The sequence below is a fragment of the Chinchilla lanigera genome, unplaced genomic scaffold, assembly GCF_000276665.1.
Source record: "Chinchilla lanigera isolate Chin_1 unplaced genomic scaffold, ChiLan1.0 scaffold00012, whole genome shotgun sequence".
NCBI classification, from domain to species: Eukaryota; Metazoa; Chordata; class Mammalia; order Rodentia; family Chinchillidae; genus Chinchilla; species Chinchilla lanigera.
This window is the reverse complement of record NW_004955413.1, coordinates 6,706,041-6,723,633: the sequence shown is the minus strand read 5'-3', so window position 1 is coordinate 6,723,633 and position 17,593 is coordinate 6,706,041. Positions and strand designations below refer to the sequence as shown.

The 17,593-nt window shown below is 42.1% G+C and overlaps 1 protein-coding gene across 5 annotated transcripts; it reads left to right on the top strand.

Annotated features, from left to right (window-relative positions):
- The first annotated feature begins 7,944 nt into the window (after window positions 1-7,944).
- C3ar1 (complement component 3a receptor 1) lies at window positions 7,945-16,631 on the top strand. Of its 5 annotated transcripts, none has more exons than XM_005378913.2 (2): window positions 7,945-8,156; window positions 14,502-16,631. In XM_005378913.2, the coding sequence occupies exons 1-2, from the start codon at window positions 8,005-8,007 to the stop codon at window positions 15,943-15,945; spliced, it is 1,596 nt and encodes a 531-aa protein (XP_005378970.1). In that variant the 5' UTR covers window positions 7,945-8,004; the 3' UTR covers window positions 15,946-16,631. The 5 variants fall into 5 exon arrangements, with proteins under 5 accessions (XP_005378970.1, XP_013366951.1, XP_005378972.1 ...); XM_013511497.1 differs by lacking the exon at window positions 7,945-8,156 and adding an exon at window positions 11,952-12,150; XM_005378915.2 differs by lacking the exon at window positions 7,945-8,156 and adding an exon at window positions 11,953-12,248.
- Window positions 16,632-17,593: the final 962 nt, after the last annotated feature.

The following is a 17,593-nucleotide window of genomic DNA, read 5'->3' as shown; positions in this document are numbered from 1 at the left end:
AAAGAAAGAAAGAAAGAAAGAAAGAAAGAAAGAAAGAAAGAAAGAAAGAAAGAAAGAAAGAAAATGTTTTAAATTGTAGAGACTTTGAGGTTACTTAAACTGTGCATGATGGCAAACACCTGTAATTCCAACAGTCGTGAGGCTGAAGCAGGAAGATTGCCTCAAGTTCAAGGCCAGTGTGGATTATGGAGTAAGACCGCAGAAAAGAAAAGAAAAGAAAAGAAAAGAAAAGAAAAGAAAAGAAAAGAAAAGAAAAGAAGAGAAAAGAAAAGAAAAAAGAGGGTATTTAATACACGGGTTTGATTACAGAGGTTTTGGAAGGTATGAAGGAGTATGGAGGGAGAGGCTGGTGTTCTCCTGTATTACTGACTGCAGTCAGACTTGTGTCTCCTGCAGTCAGAACACTGGAAGGGAAAAATGGAAAATAATAGAACCTGGAATGGGCACACACACTTTGAGGTTCGAGACTCTTGCTGGCTGTCTTAGTTACTTTTCTCTCATTGCTGAGACAAAGTACCCTACACCCAAAATTTAAAAGGGAAAAGCTTATTTTGTTTACAGTTTGTAGAGCTTTCAGTCCACAGTTGGCTGGCTCCAAGGACGGTGGTACGGCAGAGGGGCATCACAGAGAACAGTTCATGGTATCCACAAGGTAGCGAAAGCAACAAGAGCTTTAACGGATTCTTTCTGCCCCTTTTGTTTTATCCAGACTACCTAGGGAGGGGTGGCACTCATACCCTTAATCCTAGTGCCCTCGAGCCTAGCGTGGCACCATGAATCAATCCCAGTGTTCCACACTCTAGATGCAGCCACCTCTGAGAAAGCCCCACCTAGGGCTGCATGAGGCTTTGCCGAGACATCTGGACACAAGCCATAGCACTGACAGCAAAAAGTCTAGGAAGCAGGCTGTTGGTGCCTCTGAAACTGCCGGAACCAGTAACCTTTGGTCACCAGCAGCTGCCGCTGCCACGCCCTCGCCACGCCCTCCGCTGCAGGGCGGGAGCTGGCCGGAGCCAGGAGCTAAACAACTCCCTCCTCTCTTTTTAATACTTTAAAACTTTCTGATTTGTTTTCTTTTACTGTGTGGAGAAGAGGCGGCCAAATGCTCCACCCCCGAGATACGCTCCCGGCCCCCGTTCTTAGACTTTTAAAATTGACTTGAATCTCCGTGCACAAACAAGCTCCGGAATCCAGCGCAGCGACGCCCGGATCTCATGGCTTCCCAACCTCTCCTGGCACCGCCTGCTCCGACGCCCGCGAGAGAAGTCTAGGGAACGTACCCAGGTTTCCACTAGAGAGAAGGGAGGATGGGATGAGGCTGCGCTTGCGTTGTGCGTGAGGAAAAAGGCATGGAGTAAGAAGAACTTCTGCACAGTCGCACAAGTAGGAAGTGGAGAGCTGGGATCCAACCGCGGTTTGCCGCCTCCCTGCTGCTGTCCTCAGAACGTCCTGCCCACCCCGCCGACCCCCGCGTCGGGCACCCACGCTCCCCTCCTCTCCCTAAGTGCCGGGGTTCTGCCCTCGCCACGCCCTCTCGGCGTCTCTCTCCCCGCCCACGTGACAGAGGATAGACGGTCAGATCTAGCACGAACTTGAAGATCATCCGGTCCAGTTCCTCAAACGGAACGAAAATTTCTAGCTCAATCATCAGCCTGAGGTCAAGTAGTTATTCCTAAAAGCGGAAGTTAAATCCGTGTCTCCAAATCCCGGGTCTACTGTTCTTTTCACCTCGAGAATCTTTACTTCCAGTCTTTCCAGCTAATTTCCATCACCATCGGTCTTGCCCTTTGCTGATGATCTGTAGCATTTGTCTGAGTCATGCAATTTTTTGTACTTAGTTATATTGATTGATTTGGTTTGGTTTGGTTTGATTTGGTTTGGTTTTGGTTTTTGGAGACAGAGACTTGCTATGTACCCCAGGCTGGCCTCAAATTTGCCGTGATCCTCCTGTCTCAGCCTCTGGAGTGCTGGGAATAGGTGTGCACCACCACGCCAGGCTTGTTATATTTAATTTATTCTTTTGTTTTGTTTTGTTTTTTGTTTTGTTTTTTTGAGACAGGATCTCGCTATGCAGTTCAGGCTGGCTTTGTGCTCTTTGTAGTCCAGATTGGTCTTGAACTCGCAATGACCCTCCTGCCTCAGCCTCCCGCCTCAGTCTCCCGAGTGCTGCGATTACAGACATGCGCCACCACCCCCGGCTACTTTGAATTTAGAGTGTGCATTATTTCATGCACATTTAATCCTTGTGTATGAAGTCCTTAAGGACAGTAACTATCATTACTTATTTTTAATTCTCTCAGACAAAGCAAGCTAGGGATACTGAATCTAAAATTTTTACTTTAATTTTTGTTCAATTTTTATTTTGTGCAGATCTTTATCACTGGCAATGTCAAGTAATCAGTGACTCATAAAAGGTTTTAAGATGACTACCTTTAAAATATATATGCCGAATTTCATTTTTTTATCAAAGCATCTAGACTGTGTTTAGAAATATATATTTAGATATTCAAAACAGAAGCAAACCACATAAATTCCCCAGAATTATCCCGAATTATACCACAACACCGCTAGTGCTTCCTACAAAGCAAGAGAAATACCCAAAAAACAGGAACACTACTGTTTGAAATGTTTTCAGTGTTTCCTGGGGCTATGCACATAACTCTGTGGTAGAGCACTTGCTTAGCATGTGGCAATGCCCTGATTTTGATACCCAGAGCCACAAAAAAAAAAAATATATATATATATATATATATCCCTTCCTGACTTGAAAATCCAGGAAATACAGTGACAATTCTCAAACTGGTTTGAACTGCTGTATAATCTTTAAAGAGAGAGAAATCAATAAAAATTAATCTGTACCAGAAACAACCTTGAGCATTCACATTAATTCTTTGAATCATACACATACAAGCATTCAAACAAACGTTCCGTCACGCATGGGAGCGTGGGCAGACATACCAGGCCAGCAGCAGGCCCTGGAGGTGGAAACAAAGTCGTGCCCAGAAAGGCAGAGAGCTCATTCTGCAGCATTGCTGGCATCTGTCAAGTTTCCCTACAGCCCAGCTCCATGCTGCCTCCAGGGCATCGTCTTCCTGCTTGCTTCAGTGAGAATGAGTTCTCCCACTCCCACATCCCCTAGTGCCCCGAGCCCTCTTCTGCGGGAGCCACACACGTCTGTCTCTGCTCCCCTGTCCCTGCGTTGGGCGAGCGTGTCTGCAGGAGGACCAGAATACAAGCGGGCGATGCCAAACTTGTGAAAACTGCATCTTCTGCAAGTAGAGAAGATGCTCTCATCAGTGGTGTTGGGAGAATAAACTGACAGTGTTTCTTCAATGAAAAATTTTGTACCTTTCAAAAATAAATGTCTCTACTCTTAGATTCAGCAATTCTAGGGATTTAGTCTACTAAAATATTGATCCATGTGTGAAATGCAAGAATGCTCATTGGGCATTGTTTGTAAAAGTTTAAAATTGGACAGAAACTGAGCGTTCACCGGAAGAGAAATAATTAGTTAAATAAAATGATATGAAGCAGTTTAAAAAGTATGACTTCTCCTAATAAGAAAAGATAAGTGAGAGCAGCCATGAACAACACAACCATATGTGTAATGGAATTAGATCTGGATTTGTAAAAGAGATTTCCTCCAGGAGGTAAAACAAGAATAACTTGGTACTCAGAAAAACTTTAGTTAGGAGCTGGGGATTTAGCTCAGCGGTGAAGTGCCTGCCTGGCAAGTGCAAGGTTGTGAGTTCAATTCCTGGTACCGGGGGTGGGGGAGGGGGAGGACTTCAGTTCATATTTTAATGCTTCTATATTTAATATTTGATAAACAAACAAAACATTTTAAAATATTTGATCATAGGAATTGATCTTTGTACTATGTATTTTACATATTAAATATATACATGTGGTAATCCTATCTTTTGTATGCTTTCTGGATATTTTCATTACTCAATATTTCCAAAGGTTGGAGGAGAAAGAAATAAAAGTAAATGAATTATACGTCTGTAGAAATATGTTCTGATATAGTGTTAAATGAAAAAGCAAGTCATAAAATCACATGGAAATTATAGTACCATTGTTATTCAAAACTATGATTTTCTAAAATGTGTATGCTGTGTTTTTTTAGTTCAGCGAGGATGATCCCTAACCCACTAAAATGGCTACTTCTGGCAGTGGAATGGGAAGTGAAAAAATTTTAATTTTTTTTTATTTTATGAAAAAATAAAACAAAATTTCATAACAAAATAATATGATAGTAACAATAGTTAATATACTGTGTATCATTATCTTCAAAATAGTTACTCAGAGTACAAGACATAAGCAGAAAGATTCTTAGAAAAAAACAAATAGTAACACAAAACTTGCTTTTCAACAATTTAAGATAAACTAGTGGCATAAATGAACAAATTAGCATATATATTAAAAATATTTTTGAGGCAACAAAATATGTAATTTGGGAAAGTACAAGAATATTATTGATTTTTGTGTGTTTATTCTGTATCCTGCTACATTGCTGAATTTGGTTATCAATTCTAGAAGTCTTTTGGTGGAGTTTTTTTGGGGGGTCTTGTAAGTAAAGGCTCATGTCATCTGCAAATAGTGATATTTTGACTTCATTGTGTCTATACATATCCCTTTTATTTCTTTCTCTTGCCTGACTACTCTAGCTAATGTTTTGATGACTATGTTAAACAGGAGTGGTGATAGTGGACATCCTTGTTATGATCCTGTTTTGTTTTGGTTTTTTTCATGATCCTGTCTTTATAGGGAAGACTTTCAGCTTTTCCCCATTTAATATGAGGTTAGCAATATGTTGGTCATAAATGGATTTTATCATATTGAAATAAAGATCTTCTATACCTATTTTCTTCAATGTTTTTATCATAAATGGATGTTGGATTCTGTCAAAGGCTTTTTCTGCATCTACTAAGATGATGATAGATTTTTGCCCTTGCTTCTGTTTATATGATGAATTACATTTATTGGTTTGTGTATGTTGAGCCATCCTTACATCCCTGGATGAAGCCTACTTGGTCATGAAAAACTAAATTTCTTTTAGCTCTTTACCTAACATTCCACCCCTGGCCCGCCCAAAAAGCTCATGCACATCCCTTTATGAAGAAGGCATTTAGTCTATCTCTAGGAGTTACCAAAGTTAACAGTTTCAGCATTGCTGAAAAGTCGAAGTCCAAAGTCTCCTCTGAGATTTAAGGCAAACTCTTAGCTGCTAGTCCCTGTGCACGTATCCAACATTCAATGGCACAAGATAGACATTTCCATTCCAAAAGATACAAACACAGGGATACAAAGGAATGTGACCAAAGCAAAACCAAAATCCAGCAATCTGAGGTAATCTGCAGCAAGCAGTGAACTTCAAAGGGCTTTGGTGGCTCTGCCCCTATGGCACTGCCTGTGGTTATAGCTCCCATAGCTTCTCTCTTGGGATGGCTCTGCTCTCTCCTTGCAATTTTCCTCAGACAATACATGATTCTGGCTTTTCCAAACTTTTGGAGTCTCCACTGCACCTTCAGCTTTACACTCTCAGCTTCACACTGCCTCTCAGGGGCACACTGCCTGGTCTCCCAGACTTTCTTCTGAAATGTGGCCAGAAGGCTTCCTGACCCCACACTCTTGCACTCTGCATGTGCCTAAAACCAGTGCTACATGGATGACACTAGGGTCTGCCATCAGCTGGAGCAGTAGCAAGGCTTCCTTCCCTCCGGGTGTAGGGGTCCAGTGCCTATGAACCATATCCTGAGGAGCAACTTCCTTAGGCTGTTGCCATTCTGGAACATGGTGCTCTGGGCCTCTCTTCTTAAGCAAAGTCTTTCACACTTTTGCAATTCTGAGGCGGCAAAGAGTGGAGTTCTGCTGGAGTTTTTTGTTTGTTTGTTTGTTTATTGTTTTTTTGGTGATATCCTAGGTCCAGCTTCTGTATTATCCTCTTCCTCTTCAGCAATCAAGATCGCCTCTCTTCTATTTTTGCAGTCCACAGCTTCACTGGAACTTCCTTTCTGGCCAAAATCACAGGGGTTGTTTGGTTGGTTGGTTGGTTGGGTTTCTTTTTTCTCACAACATTTTGAACCATTCTTCTAGGCTCTTTGTTCTTGATCCTCAACATAAATTTGGCTAAAAGCTCCCAAACGATAGCCATGCCACCACCTCAACATTAGACTGCCTTGAAATTTCTTCTGCTAGATTAATTAGTCTGCCACCCTCAGTCTTAGTCTCAGGCAAAGTCTCTGGACATGAGCAAAATGCAGACAAGCTTTCTGACAAGACAGAAACACTTGGAGTCCAACAACCAATGCAGTCCTTCTCAGCAGAAACCTCCTGAGCCTGGTCTTTACCTGCAAGATTTCTATCAGCATTCTGGTCTTCTTAGCTCTGACAAGAATCTCCCATTAAGTACAGCTTCTGGGTTCCAGCTCTACTCTTTCAGCCGGCATCTACAAAAGTTTTCTAACTCTTTCCCTTCCTGCAAGCTAGCTCCAAAGGCTCCTAAACCACATGGTCAGGTATAGTCACAACAATGACCCCACTTTTCTGGTACCAAATTCATTTTAGTTACTTTTCTCACTGCTGAGATAAAATACCTGACATGCAAAGTTGAAGGAGGAAAGGTTTATTTAGCTCACCATTTGTAGAGGTTTCAGTCCATAATCAGGTAGTTCCTAGAGAGCATGGCATGATAGAGAGGCATCACAGAGGAGAAATGGTTCATGGCAGGAAAAAGACAGCAAAAGCAAGCAAGCAAAGAAGCAAGTCCAGGAGACTTTAGCAGCTTCTTTCTGCCCCTTTTATATTCTACCTAGGCTGTCAGGCTTAGGGCCGGGTGCCAATCTAATCAGTGGTCTGATTAACTAATCCCACACTCTTAATCCTAGCATACACACTGTAGATCCAGCCACCTATGAAAAAGCCCTATAATAGAATGAGGCTTTGGGGGACAATCAGACACAAATCATAGCACAAGAGGAGCCAACATGATTGCTAGGACAAGTTAATTTAATACAGACAGAAGCCTTCCTCATAGTCAACAGTGTGGGAAGACATTTCACCGAATGAATTTTATTTCATCCGGATATATGTGCAAAAAGGATACAAGCGAGTAATCTGCACGAGGGGTCCTATAAGCAGGAATCATCTTCGTTCCTCATGTCTCCTTGATGAACCACACCGTCTGACCCCTGCGGGAGTTCAGGGCCTCTGCCCTCTCCTGCCCCTGGCTGCCTGCAGCTGGGCTCCACAGACAGGCTCAGCAGTTCCTCATTCTCTTTTGCCTCGATGAGCCTGGAGATACCGAAGGACTTGCTCATATCTCATCTCTGCCTTAAGGCTTTCCCAGATTTCCCGGAGTAAACATGGCCCTACTTCTATTACGTTCTAGTATTTTACTCCTGTTGTTATTCTATTACTATACTAAGCGTGGGTTGTATAACTGTGTGTGTGTATGTGTGTGTGTGCATGTGTGTGCAAATTCCCACTTAATCGTTTATTTGTCTTGATTTGGGTATGACATATTTGTTTTTTACACATATCGAATATTAAAGCCAGGCATGTTTGTTGGTACACATCTATAATCTTAGCACTTGGGAGGCTGAGGCAGGAGGACTGCCTTGAATTCAAGGCCAGCCTGGGGTACATAGTGAGTTCAAGGCCAGCCTGAATCACAAAGCGAGACCCTGTCACACACACAAAAAAAATTGTGACATCATCTGAGATTAATTAAATGGGTCTTTCTTCCCCCCAACTCTTCCCAACATAACCCTTTCATCTCATAGTGTTATTTTCGCTGTTAGCTTTTCTAAAACTAAAGTAAAACCTATGAGCTGAGAAGCTTATTCCAGAAGCACCGTCACCTCAGTCTTACTCAACTGTCCTCCAGAAAACATCTGTGAGAAAACCCTTCCAATTCTGTACCGCTTTTCTTATCTACAGCAATGACTCAGAAGTGACTCACTTAGAACTTCTCCTCTGAGATCAATAGTGGAGGAGACCATGAGGCTCTCTTTAGGAAACAGAAAAAGAGAGAACTCAGCAAGTTGCCTGAACGCACTGCATAACTTCATTGTGGCTAAGTCGGGGACCAGCAGGCTGAGCAGAGACCTACAGCTTGCCGTGGAAGCCTTCAGCTTTATCTCCAACTTTCGGTAAGAAAAATTAAACTGACCTGATGACTTGTGCTTAGCCTGCTTTGCTCATTATAGATAAAATTTGCAGGGTGATTGTCTTCTACCTATTTCCCCAATTCCATCCCCAACTTTCAGCTTTCTTGTCTTATCCTCATATTCACCTTTCCAGTTCTAAAAATTTGAACTTCTAATTGTCTTTGCCTTTAATAGCTTCATTCTGGAAATGACAATGAATTTTATGTCATTTTTCTGTTCTCTTAGAGTGACAATGTTTATCCTTCTTTTTCTTGAGTTTTGCTTTCCCTACCAGCTTTGGTTTTTGAATCACGGATTTCCTACACACACATACACATATATAAATGTCCACTCTACTTCCTCTTTTTCTTCTGTCCTTTACCCATTTCTTATCACTACTGCCTTCCTTGTCCTATTATTTATTATTCGATTCTACAGTCTATTTTTTTGTTTATCATACATAAATTTTAGTTTTAATTTTATTTACTTTTTAAAATAATGCTGGCCAATTTAGTATTGAAGTCTTTTTTAAAGTATCTACTAATCTTCAAACATAGAGGTATTTTTAAGCCCAACTTGGAGAAATATAAAGTAATCTTGCTCTGAAGGATTTGTAGTAGGTGCTGTGCTACTGAGCTATATCCCCAGCCCTATTTTTTACATTTTACAATAAATAATATCGATATTTAAAATATAGCTCATGGAAATGGAAGAATATTTCACATAAAAATGTGTACAGTAATTCACAACAGCCAAAGAAGGAAAACAACGCAAATGCTCACCAAGATAAAATATGGTATATCCACACAATGGGTATTATTTTTCAAAAGAACGAAGTACTGGTATGTGGTGTAACATGGATAATCCTTGAAAACATTATTGTAAGAGTCCAAGGATAAAAGACATCATAATATATAATGCCACTTATATAAACTTCTTACAGTAGGCAAACCCATAAATAGAAAGTAGTTTAGGATTTGCCTGGGGCTGGGGAGTGTTGATGATGGGGAAGGCTGTTAATGGATACAAGGTTTTTGTTGTTTCAATAAAAACTCTGTATTGAAAGTGTTCTCAAGTTGATTGTGATGACAGTTGCTCAACTCTGTGAATTTACTGACAATCACTGAATTTCATGCTTTAAATAGGTTAATTGGGCCAGGCGTGGTGGCACACGCCTGTAATCCCAGCACTTGGGAAGCTAAAGCAGGAGGATTGTTGCAAGCTCGAGACTAGCCTGGGCTACAAAGTGAGCTCAAGGCCAGCCTGAACTGCGTTGCGAGACCCTGTCTCGAAAAGACAATAAATAAATAAATAAATAGGTTAATTGTATTCTTTGTGATTTATATATCAATAAAGCTGTTATAAGAACATGGTAAAAAAAACAAAATAAAATAAAATATAGCTCATGACAGATAATTCCATTTCTCTTACATCAGAATTTTGTTCTTTTCAGCCTTTACTATTTCAATTTGGACAGTACCCTTTGTTAGCAACGCTGCACATTTTTCCATTGTCTGATCTTTGCAGTAAAAAGAGCATTAGCTCCAGGCATGGTGGCACACACCTGTGATCCCAGCTCTTGGAGGCTAAGCCAGGAGAAACCCCATGAGTTTGAGGCCAGCCTGGGCTGCATAGTGAGTTCAAGACCAGACTGAACTACATAGCAAGATCTTATGTCAAGAAAAAAGAAAAAAAGAAAAGAGTATTGGCTTAGAGGCCAAGGATATAGTTTAGCAGCAGAATGCCTGCCTGGCAAGCATGAGGTCCTGAGTTTGATTCCCAGTACTCCCTGCCCCGAAAAAGAGGACTGGCTTGGTAGTCATTGGACTTAGTATCTTAATCTCCTTAGTTGTGATTTGTTTGCTTGTTTGTTTGGTTTTGGTTTTTTTTCCGGTATCAGGAATTGAACTCATGACCTTGCACTTGCCAGGCAGGCGCTGTGCCACTGAGCTAAATCCCCAGCCCCCTTAGTTGTGATTTTGTAAAAGTCTAACTTCAGTATTAAAAGCTGCAGAGTAAAAGTAGTGAGCAAAGAGGTGATTACGTTTTTGTTTTTGCTTTGCGGAACTGGGTGTTGAACCCAGGGTCCTTGAACTGAGCTCTATTCCCACAGGGTTTCACTAAGCTACGCAGCCTGGGATGGAATTTGCAGTCTTCCTTCCTCAGCCTCCCGGCGTGCTGGGATTATAGGCTAAATTTTCTAATCTTTTCTTTTTCTCTTTTCTCTTCTCTTCTCTTCTTCTTTTTTAGGCTGTTTTCTTTCAGTCAGTCCTAGCAATCCATGATGCTACCATTCTCTCAATATTTTATGGTTTTGCATGAATCTGTGGGGTAGAATGGGATGAGGGATCGGGGTAGCTGTCATTCACTGTAGGGAAAGAAGGGACCGGCCAGGACTTGAATGTTTGAGTAGCAGCATCCACAGAAAAGAGAATGAAGATCATTTCTCCTTTCTTTTTTTGCTGACTTGTTATTTTTAACTTCTGCTAATTGTGTAAGGCCCTGTGACAACATCTGTTTAACTCAGCGGAACTATTTTCAAACACTGTGGGCCTCTACAAAAAGAAAGATAGTGCTTTTGTATGATGAAGAACTGGAAATTTAAAAAGGAAGTTAGAGTCAGGCATGGTCATGCATGCCTGTAACCCCAGCACTGGGGAGGCTGAGGCAAGAGGATTGTCACAAGTTTGAGGCCATCCTGGGCTACATAGTGAGTTCAGGGACAGCCTGAACTATACAGTGAGACCCTCTCTCAAAAAAAAAAAAAAAAAGAAAGAAAGAAAGATAGTGCTCTTGTATGATGAACAACTGGAAATTTAAAAAGGAATTTAGAGCCAGGCGTGGTGGTGCATGCCTGGAATCCCAGCACTTGGGAGGCTGAGGTAGGAGGATTCCTGTGAGTTTGAGGCCAGCCTGAATAGCAAGGCTGTCTCAAAAAACAAAAAACAAAAAACAAAAGGAAAGGACAGCAAAGGAATTAAGGAAAGAGTTTTGGTAAAGGTTAAAGGGTTAGCTGGGCATGATGGTGCATGCCTGTAATCCCAGCACTCGGGAGGCTGAGGCAGGAGGATCGTTGAGAGTTTGAGACCAGCCTGGGCTACAAAGTGAGCTGAAGGCCAGCCTGAACTGCATTGCGAGACCCTGTCTCAGAAAGACAAAACAGAAAAACAAATAGTAAACCTCAACAGTGAGCATCTATCCATTCAAGTTTTCTTTAGCCTTTATGTCATTATAGGGTACCTAGCTAAATTCTGTGAAATGATCACTTATGAACAAGGCTCATTTTTACCATTGTGAAATTTAAGGTAGAATGATAGATAAAACAGCCACAATGACAATTATAAAATAATATAAAACAAGAAGTGCCATTGCAAAGCAAATATCAGGGAAAAGACCCAAATACACAATTAAGAGGCTGAAGGATTAATTTCTGAGTAGAGTTATAAGAGAATATTTCAAGGTAGGTATAATATTTGAGCTTGACCTTAAAGAACAAGTAGAATTTCACCAGGTATAGATTAAGAAAAAAAGTTGCTAAAATGAGCCAGGTTTGGTGGCACATACCTGTAATCCCAGCACTTGAGAGGCTGAGGCAGGAAGATGACTGTGAGTTCAAGACCAGCCTGGGCTACAAAGTAAGTTCAAAGCCAGCCTGAACTACATAGTGAAAGCCTGTCTCAAAAAGATGAAAGAAAGAAAGAAAGAAGAAAGAAAGAAAGAAAGAAAGAAAGAAAGAAAGAAAGAAAGAAAGAAAGAAAGAAAGAAAGAAAGAAAAAGTTAAAATAAAGGGAAGAATTCCTGATAGAGGTAAACAGCACCCACCAAGGAACAGAAAATATCAGGAACTGGGAAGGACGAGTGGTTCAGGGAAGTGGGAGTGTCCAGAATTAGGGGAAGGAAATGTCACAGAACCCAGAGAACAGCCTGTAAAGGACTCGGCGTATCAAATGACACATCATACATTGCAGAGGATGGAGCCACAGAAACAGAAGTCTGGGTATGTTTCCTACAAGAAACTTCAGCAGAGCAATGGGGACAGAAGACAGATGACAAAGGGTAGGAAGCGAGCAGTCAGAACAGCAGGCTCGGAAAAAGGTAACATTCTTGCAGAAGGAAAGCTATGTTAAATCAAGACGCTTGCTGGATAGATCTTGAGAGACTTATGAGGCACAACACGCTGAGACAAAGCAGGATGCCAGGCGGGATACCAGCGTGGACAAACCAGCTGTAAAAGGTATCTGGGGGAGTGGAAGGTAACTGGATAATCTTAGTGTGCAATGGGAGTGCTAACAGAAAACAGAACAAAAGAAATAAAACAGGGCCAGGGATATAGCTCAGCAGTACAAGCGTCTGCCTGGCAAGCGCAAGGTCCTGAATTCGATTCCCGGTACCAAAAAAAAAAAAAAAAGAAAGAAAGAAAACAATATGCATTGACTCCCATTTCAAAGATGCACCGTTCACAGCAGCCCACAGGTGAAAACAATCTAAACACCCACTGAGAAAGGATTAGATCGGCAACACATGGCAGATGTGTGCAACGCAACATTAGCCTTAGAAAGGAAAGAAGTTCTGGCACACTCTCCAACGTGGTGGACGTTATGCTAGCTGAGAAACAGCCAAATACAAGACAACAGAGACTGTATGAGTTGGTGTTCATGAAATACATGGGCAAATTCATAGAAACACAGAGTAGAATGGTGGTTGCCAGGAGGTGCCGGGAGAAGAAAACTAAGAAAACCAAGAATTGTTTCATGAGTAAAAAGTTTCCATTTTGCAAAGGTTTCTGTAGTGTAGTGGTTATCATGTTTGCCTCACAAAGTTTCCATTTTGCAAGATAAAAAATTGAGAAATTAGTTGCACAACAATGTGCACCTAATAGCCAGGCGTGGTGGCGCATGCCTGTAATCCCAGCATTCAGAAGGCTGAGGCAGGAGGATCACTGCAAGTTTGAGGCCAGCCTGGGCTACATAGTGAACTCAAGGCCAGCCTGAACCACATAGCGAGACCCTGTCTCAAAAACAAATTAAAAAATGGTTAAAATGGTAATTTTTAAAAATTAGTTGTTTATTGGTGCATTTTAGGTATACATAATGATCACATTCATCGCAGGGAATTTGTAACTTGATTCTTTTTCCCCCTAAAATGGTAATATTTATGTACCATAAAAATTTTTTTTTAAACAGACATGGTATGATCTAATTTTGTATAACAGGAAATCTACATATGTATACAAACACATATACCTGATAAAAGATTCAGAGATATTAAATTAAGATATTAAAATGGTAATCACTGGTGGTCATGCCCATTTTCATTTTCTTGCTTTGGTTTATCTGTATTTTCCAATTCTCTCTATGCCTATTTTCTGCTTTTGTAATAATAACACTATCTTTCTGTCACTACACTTACAAAATGCAAATAAGAAAAGAAAGACGGTTGATGAAGAGTTGATGCAAAGATCAAAAGCTCTTTAGAGCCAGGTGTGGTGGTGCACACCTGTAATCCCAGCACTCGGGAGGCTGAGGCAGGAGGATCCTTGCGAGTTTGAGACCAGCCTGGGGTACAAAGTGAGCTCAAGGCCAGCCTGAACTGCATGTGGAGACCCTGTCTCAAAAAACAAAAGCAAAAGCTCTTCCGAAATGTGATACAGCTAACAGATGTAACCGAGGCCTGACTCCTTCTTACTGCAGAGGAGTTCTCTGAAAGTCGGCTGGAGAGAATAGACAGATCTTCTGCTCTCAGAAAAATGAAAATATGAAAAGTTTAAATCATTTTAGGTGGTGGTGAAGCTTGAGAAAGCCTTTTCATGACCTCAGGTTGGGGAGCACCAGTCTAGATTTAGTTCATTTGTTTATTTTTTGTGTTCTTTTGTTTTTTGAAACAGCCATCTCACTGTGCAGTTCAGGCTGACCTTGAACTCACTATGCGGCTCCAGGCTGACCTTGAACTCTAGGCAATCCTCGTGCCTCAGCCTCCCGAATGCTGAAATTATAGGCGTGTGCCACCACGCCTGGCTCATACGTTTATTTCTAATAGAGGATATTGACTGAGGAAAAGAGCTGGTAGAAAATGAGAGATTGAAAATACAAGAGAGGAGAGCAATGTACTCTAATTTCAAATGAAGTTATTCTTTTGATACCAACTTAAATCAATGTAAATTTCAAATTGTCTATCAGAGACTGTTTTAGTGCGGTCTCCTATGAAGTCAAGGAGCACAAACTAAAACACCTTTTGGGGCCTTCGAGCTTTGCGATGCCACATCGTTATGGAGGAAAGGTAAAATTCTAAGAACTACACGTTCCTACATAGACACTGTCCACTGTCACATTTTCTTCCATCTTTTTGCAGATATTTAGCCATGGAGTCTTTCTCTGCTGAGACCAACTCAACTGACCTATACTTAGAGCCTCAGTATCAACCCCAAACTATTCTTGCCATGGCCATTCTTGGCCTCACTTTCATCCTGGGGTTGCCGGGCAACGGGCTGGTGCTGTGGGTGGCTGGCCTGAAGATGCGGCGCACCGTAAACACAGTCTGGTTTCTCCACCTCACCCTGGCAGACTTCCTCTGCTGCCTCTCCCTGCCTCTCTCCATGGCTCACTTGGCTCTCCAAGGGTACTGGCCCTATGGCAACATCCTCTGCAAGCTCATCCCCTCCATCATCATCCTCAACATGTTTGCCAGCGTTTTCCTGCTGACTGCTATTAGCCTGGACCGCTGTTTGCTGGTGCTCAAGCCAATCTGGTGCCAGAACCATCGCAGTGTGAGAACCGCCTGCGCTATCTGTGGATGCATTTGGCTGGTGGCTTTTGTCCTGTGCACACCTGTGTTTATGTACCGAGAAACGTCCACTGTGGACAGCCACACCGTGTGTACCTACAATTTTGGCCCCATGCCATTCGACTATTCGGGCGAATATGCCTACGACTCAGATGCACTGGACCACGACACCCCTGACCCCACTATCCAGCTGCCTGGAGAAATGGAGCGTAGCTCGGATCCTTCCGCTTTCCAAACGCATCATCACCCTTGGTCAGTCACCACCCTCGTTCATTCTCCACCATCTCAGCAACCTTCTGAAGATTCATTCCGCATGGGCTCTACGAAATTACCCAGTCAGCTTGAATCCGCTGGTGTGGGCTCAGCCGCAGCCCTCTGTGGGCCTCCTGCGGAAGAGAACGGGACTAACACGTTGAATAACTCTGCTCTTCTTTCCACTGATTTAGACCTCTTCCCCTACGCGTCCCGAAATTGCTTGTCCACACCTGAGCCATCACAAGACTTTGAGGATTATTTAAACCCATTTGCGTATGAACAGCAAGTGCCAATACCTTTGATGGCCATCACCTTCACAAGGCTAGTGGTGGGTTTCCTGCTGCCCACTATCATCATGATGGCCTGCTACGCCCTCATCGTCTTCCGGATGCGACGGATCCGCATTGTCAAGTCTCGGAACAAAGCTTTTCACCTGGCCGTGGTGGTGGTGACTGTCTTTCTTGTCTGCTGGACTCCATACCATGTTTTCGGAGTCCTCACACTGTTTACTGACGTGGGCAGTCCCTTGGGGGAAGCTCTGCTGTCCTGGGACTGTGTGTCCATTGCTCTTGCATCTGCCAATAGCTGCTTCAACCCTTTCCTTTACGCCCTGTTGGGGAGAGATCTTAGAAGGCAAGCGCGACAGTCCATGAAGGGCATTCTGGAAGCAGCCTTCACAGAGGACGTCACAAAGTCTACTAGTTGTACCCAAACCAAAGCCTTTTCAGAAAAAGACAGCTTCAGTACCAATGTGTAAAAATGCAGAGCTGACCTAAAATGTTCCGAGGTAAATATATATATAGAAGAAGGAGGGATATGGTAATCAGAAACTAGTCATCAATCCAGGTGTTCTCAGCCAAGGATTTAGCTCAGGGGCACAGCGCCTGCCTGGCGAGACCAAGGTCCTGAGTTCGATTCCCAACACCAAAAAAAAAAAAAAAATTCAGTTGTTCTCACAGTGTGGGCCTGGACTACAGGCATTAACCTGACCTGGAAAATGTTAGAAATGCAAAAGCTCCATCCCAGCCTTGCTAAATAAAAACCTCTGGCTACTGGGACCTAAGTGTTTAAGGGGCCCTGTTGGTTTTAGTTAAAGTGTGATATTTCCACATATGCATCCAGCATACACTGATCAAACCCAACCCCTGACCTTGCCCCAAACTCCAGTAATCACTGTTCTATTTTGAGGGGTGCTGTTTTCAACTTCCACATCTAGGAAAATATGCAGTACTTCTCTTTCTGTATCTGGTTTGTTTCACTAAACATAACCCCATCTGTTTTCCTGCAAATGATAGGATTTCATTCTTCTCCATAGATGAGTAATACTCGTGGTTTGTATTTAGCACACTTTCTCTGTTCATCTGTTGATGGCCACTTAGGCTGATTCCATACCTCAGCTACTGTAAATAGTGTCCCAATAAACTTCCCTTGATTTGTAAAATACCCAAGTCCTGCCATCTTGTCCTTCGTCTCTGTGTATACTTTTATGTGCTAAACCTTTGAAATTTCAGCTTTGTTTATATTACAACATAGTCTCATATATGACTGAATCTAAAAAGTAGACAATGGGATATATTTAAGACCTGCAGCCGCGCATGGTGGCGCACGCCTGTAATCCCAGCACTTGGGAGGCTGAGGCAGGAGGATCTTTGCGAGTTGAAGACCAGCCAGGGCTACAAAGTGAGCTCAAGGCCAGCCTGAACTGCACAGCGAGACCCTGTCTGAAAAAGACAAAAAAAAAAACTTGCAAGACATTATCATTTGTTGAGGTGAGACAGTGGACTATAAACCTGTTGTAAAGTACTGAGCAGAAAAGTTTCAAATCATGAGGAATTCTGCAGGCGGCCACAAGGTAATAATGTCTGACGTGATGTAAGATTTGTGGGGTTACCTTTGAAATTTCATTTGTCTATATACTTCCATGGCTCCTTGCAAGATTCAGAAATACATGGATCCTCCTGACATTCCAAACGTATCATAACCTCTAACTATGGAACAAATAAACCTCACAGTGATGTAGATTTGTTACAAAAGGCATTATCCAGACTCCTGGGAACCCAAACATATCCTACAAGACCTGGCACGTAACATACCGAACTGTTGTGGTTAATATATAGGGTATTAGGTGAATAGTCACAGGATGATTATGAAGCCTGAATGTACAATGAGTAACTGACTTTTCTGGACTGCTTTTCAGAGTTTTTGTTACTTTGGAATTTTGTCCTGATGAAATTTCTCCAATTAAAATTCCCTGATTTCCAGGAAGAAAAAAAAAAAACCTCTAGTGAATATCTATAACTATTTCATACTCTTGCTTTTCCAGGAAGTCCTAGCCAGGCACAAAACTTCATTCCCCAGAATAAAGCATCTTGAATCTTGAAACTATATCCTAGAATGCAAGCAGT

Coding starts and splice junctions, on each gene's coding strand:
- C3ar1 (XM_005378913.2), top strand. CDS start 8,005: ATGAGGCTCTCTTTAGGAAACAGAAAAAGAGAGAACTCAGCAAGTTGC. Junction 8,157..14,501: donor AGCTTTATCTCCAACTTTCG/GTAAGAAAAATT, acceptor ATCTTTTTGCAG/ATATTTAGCCATGGAGTCTT.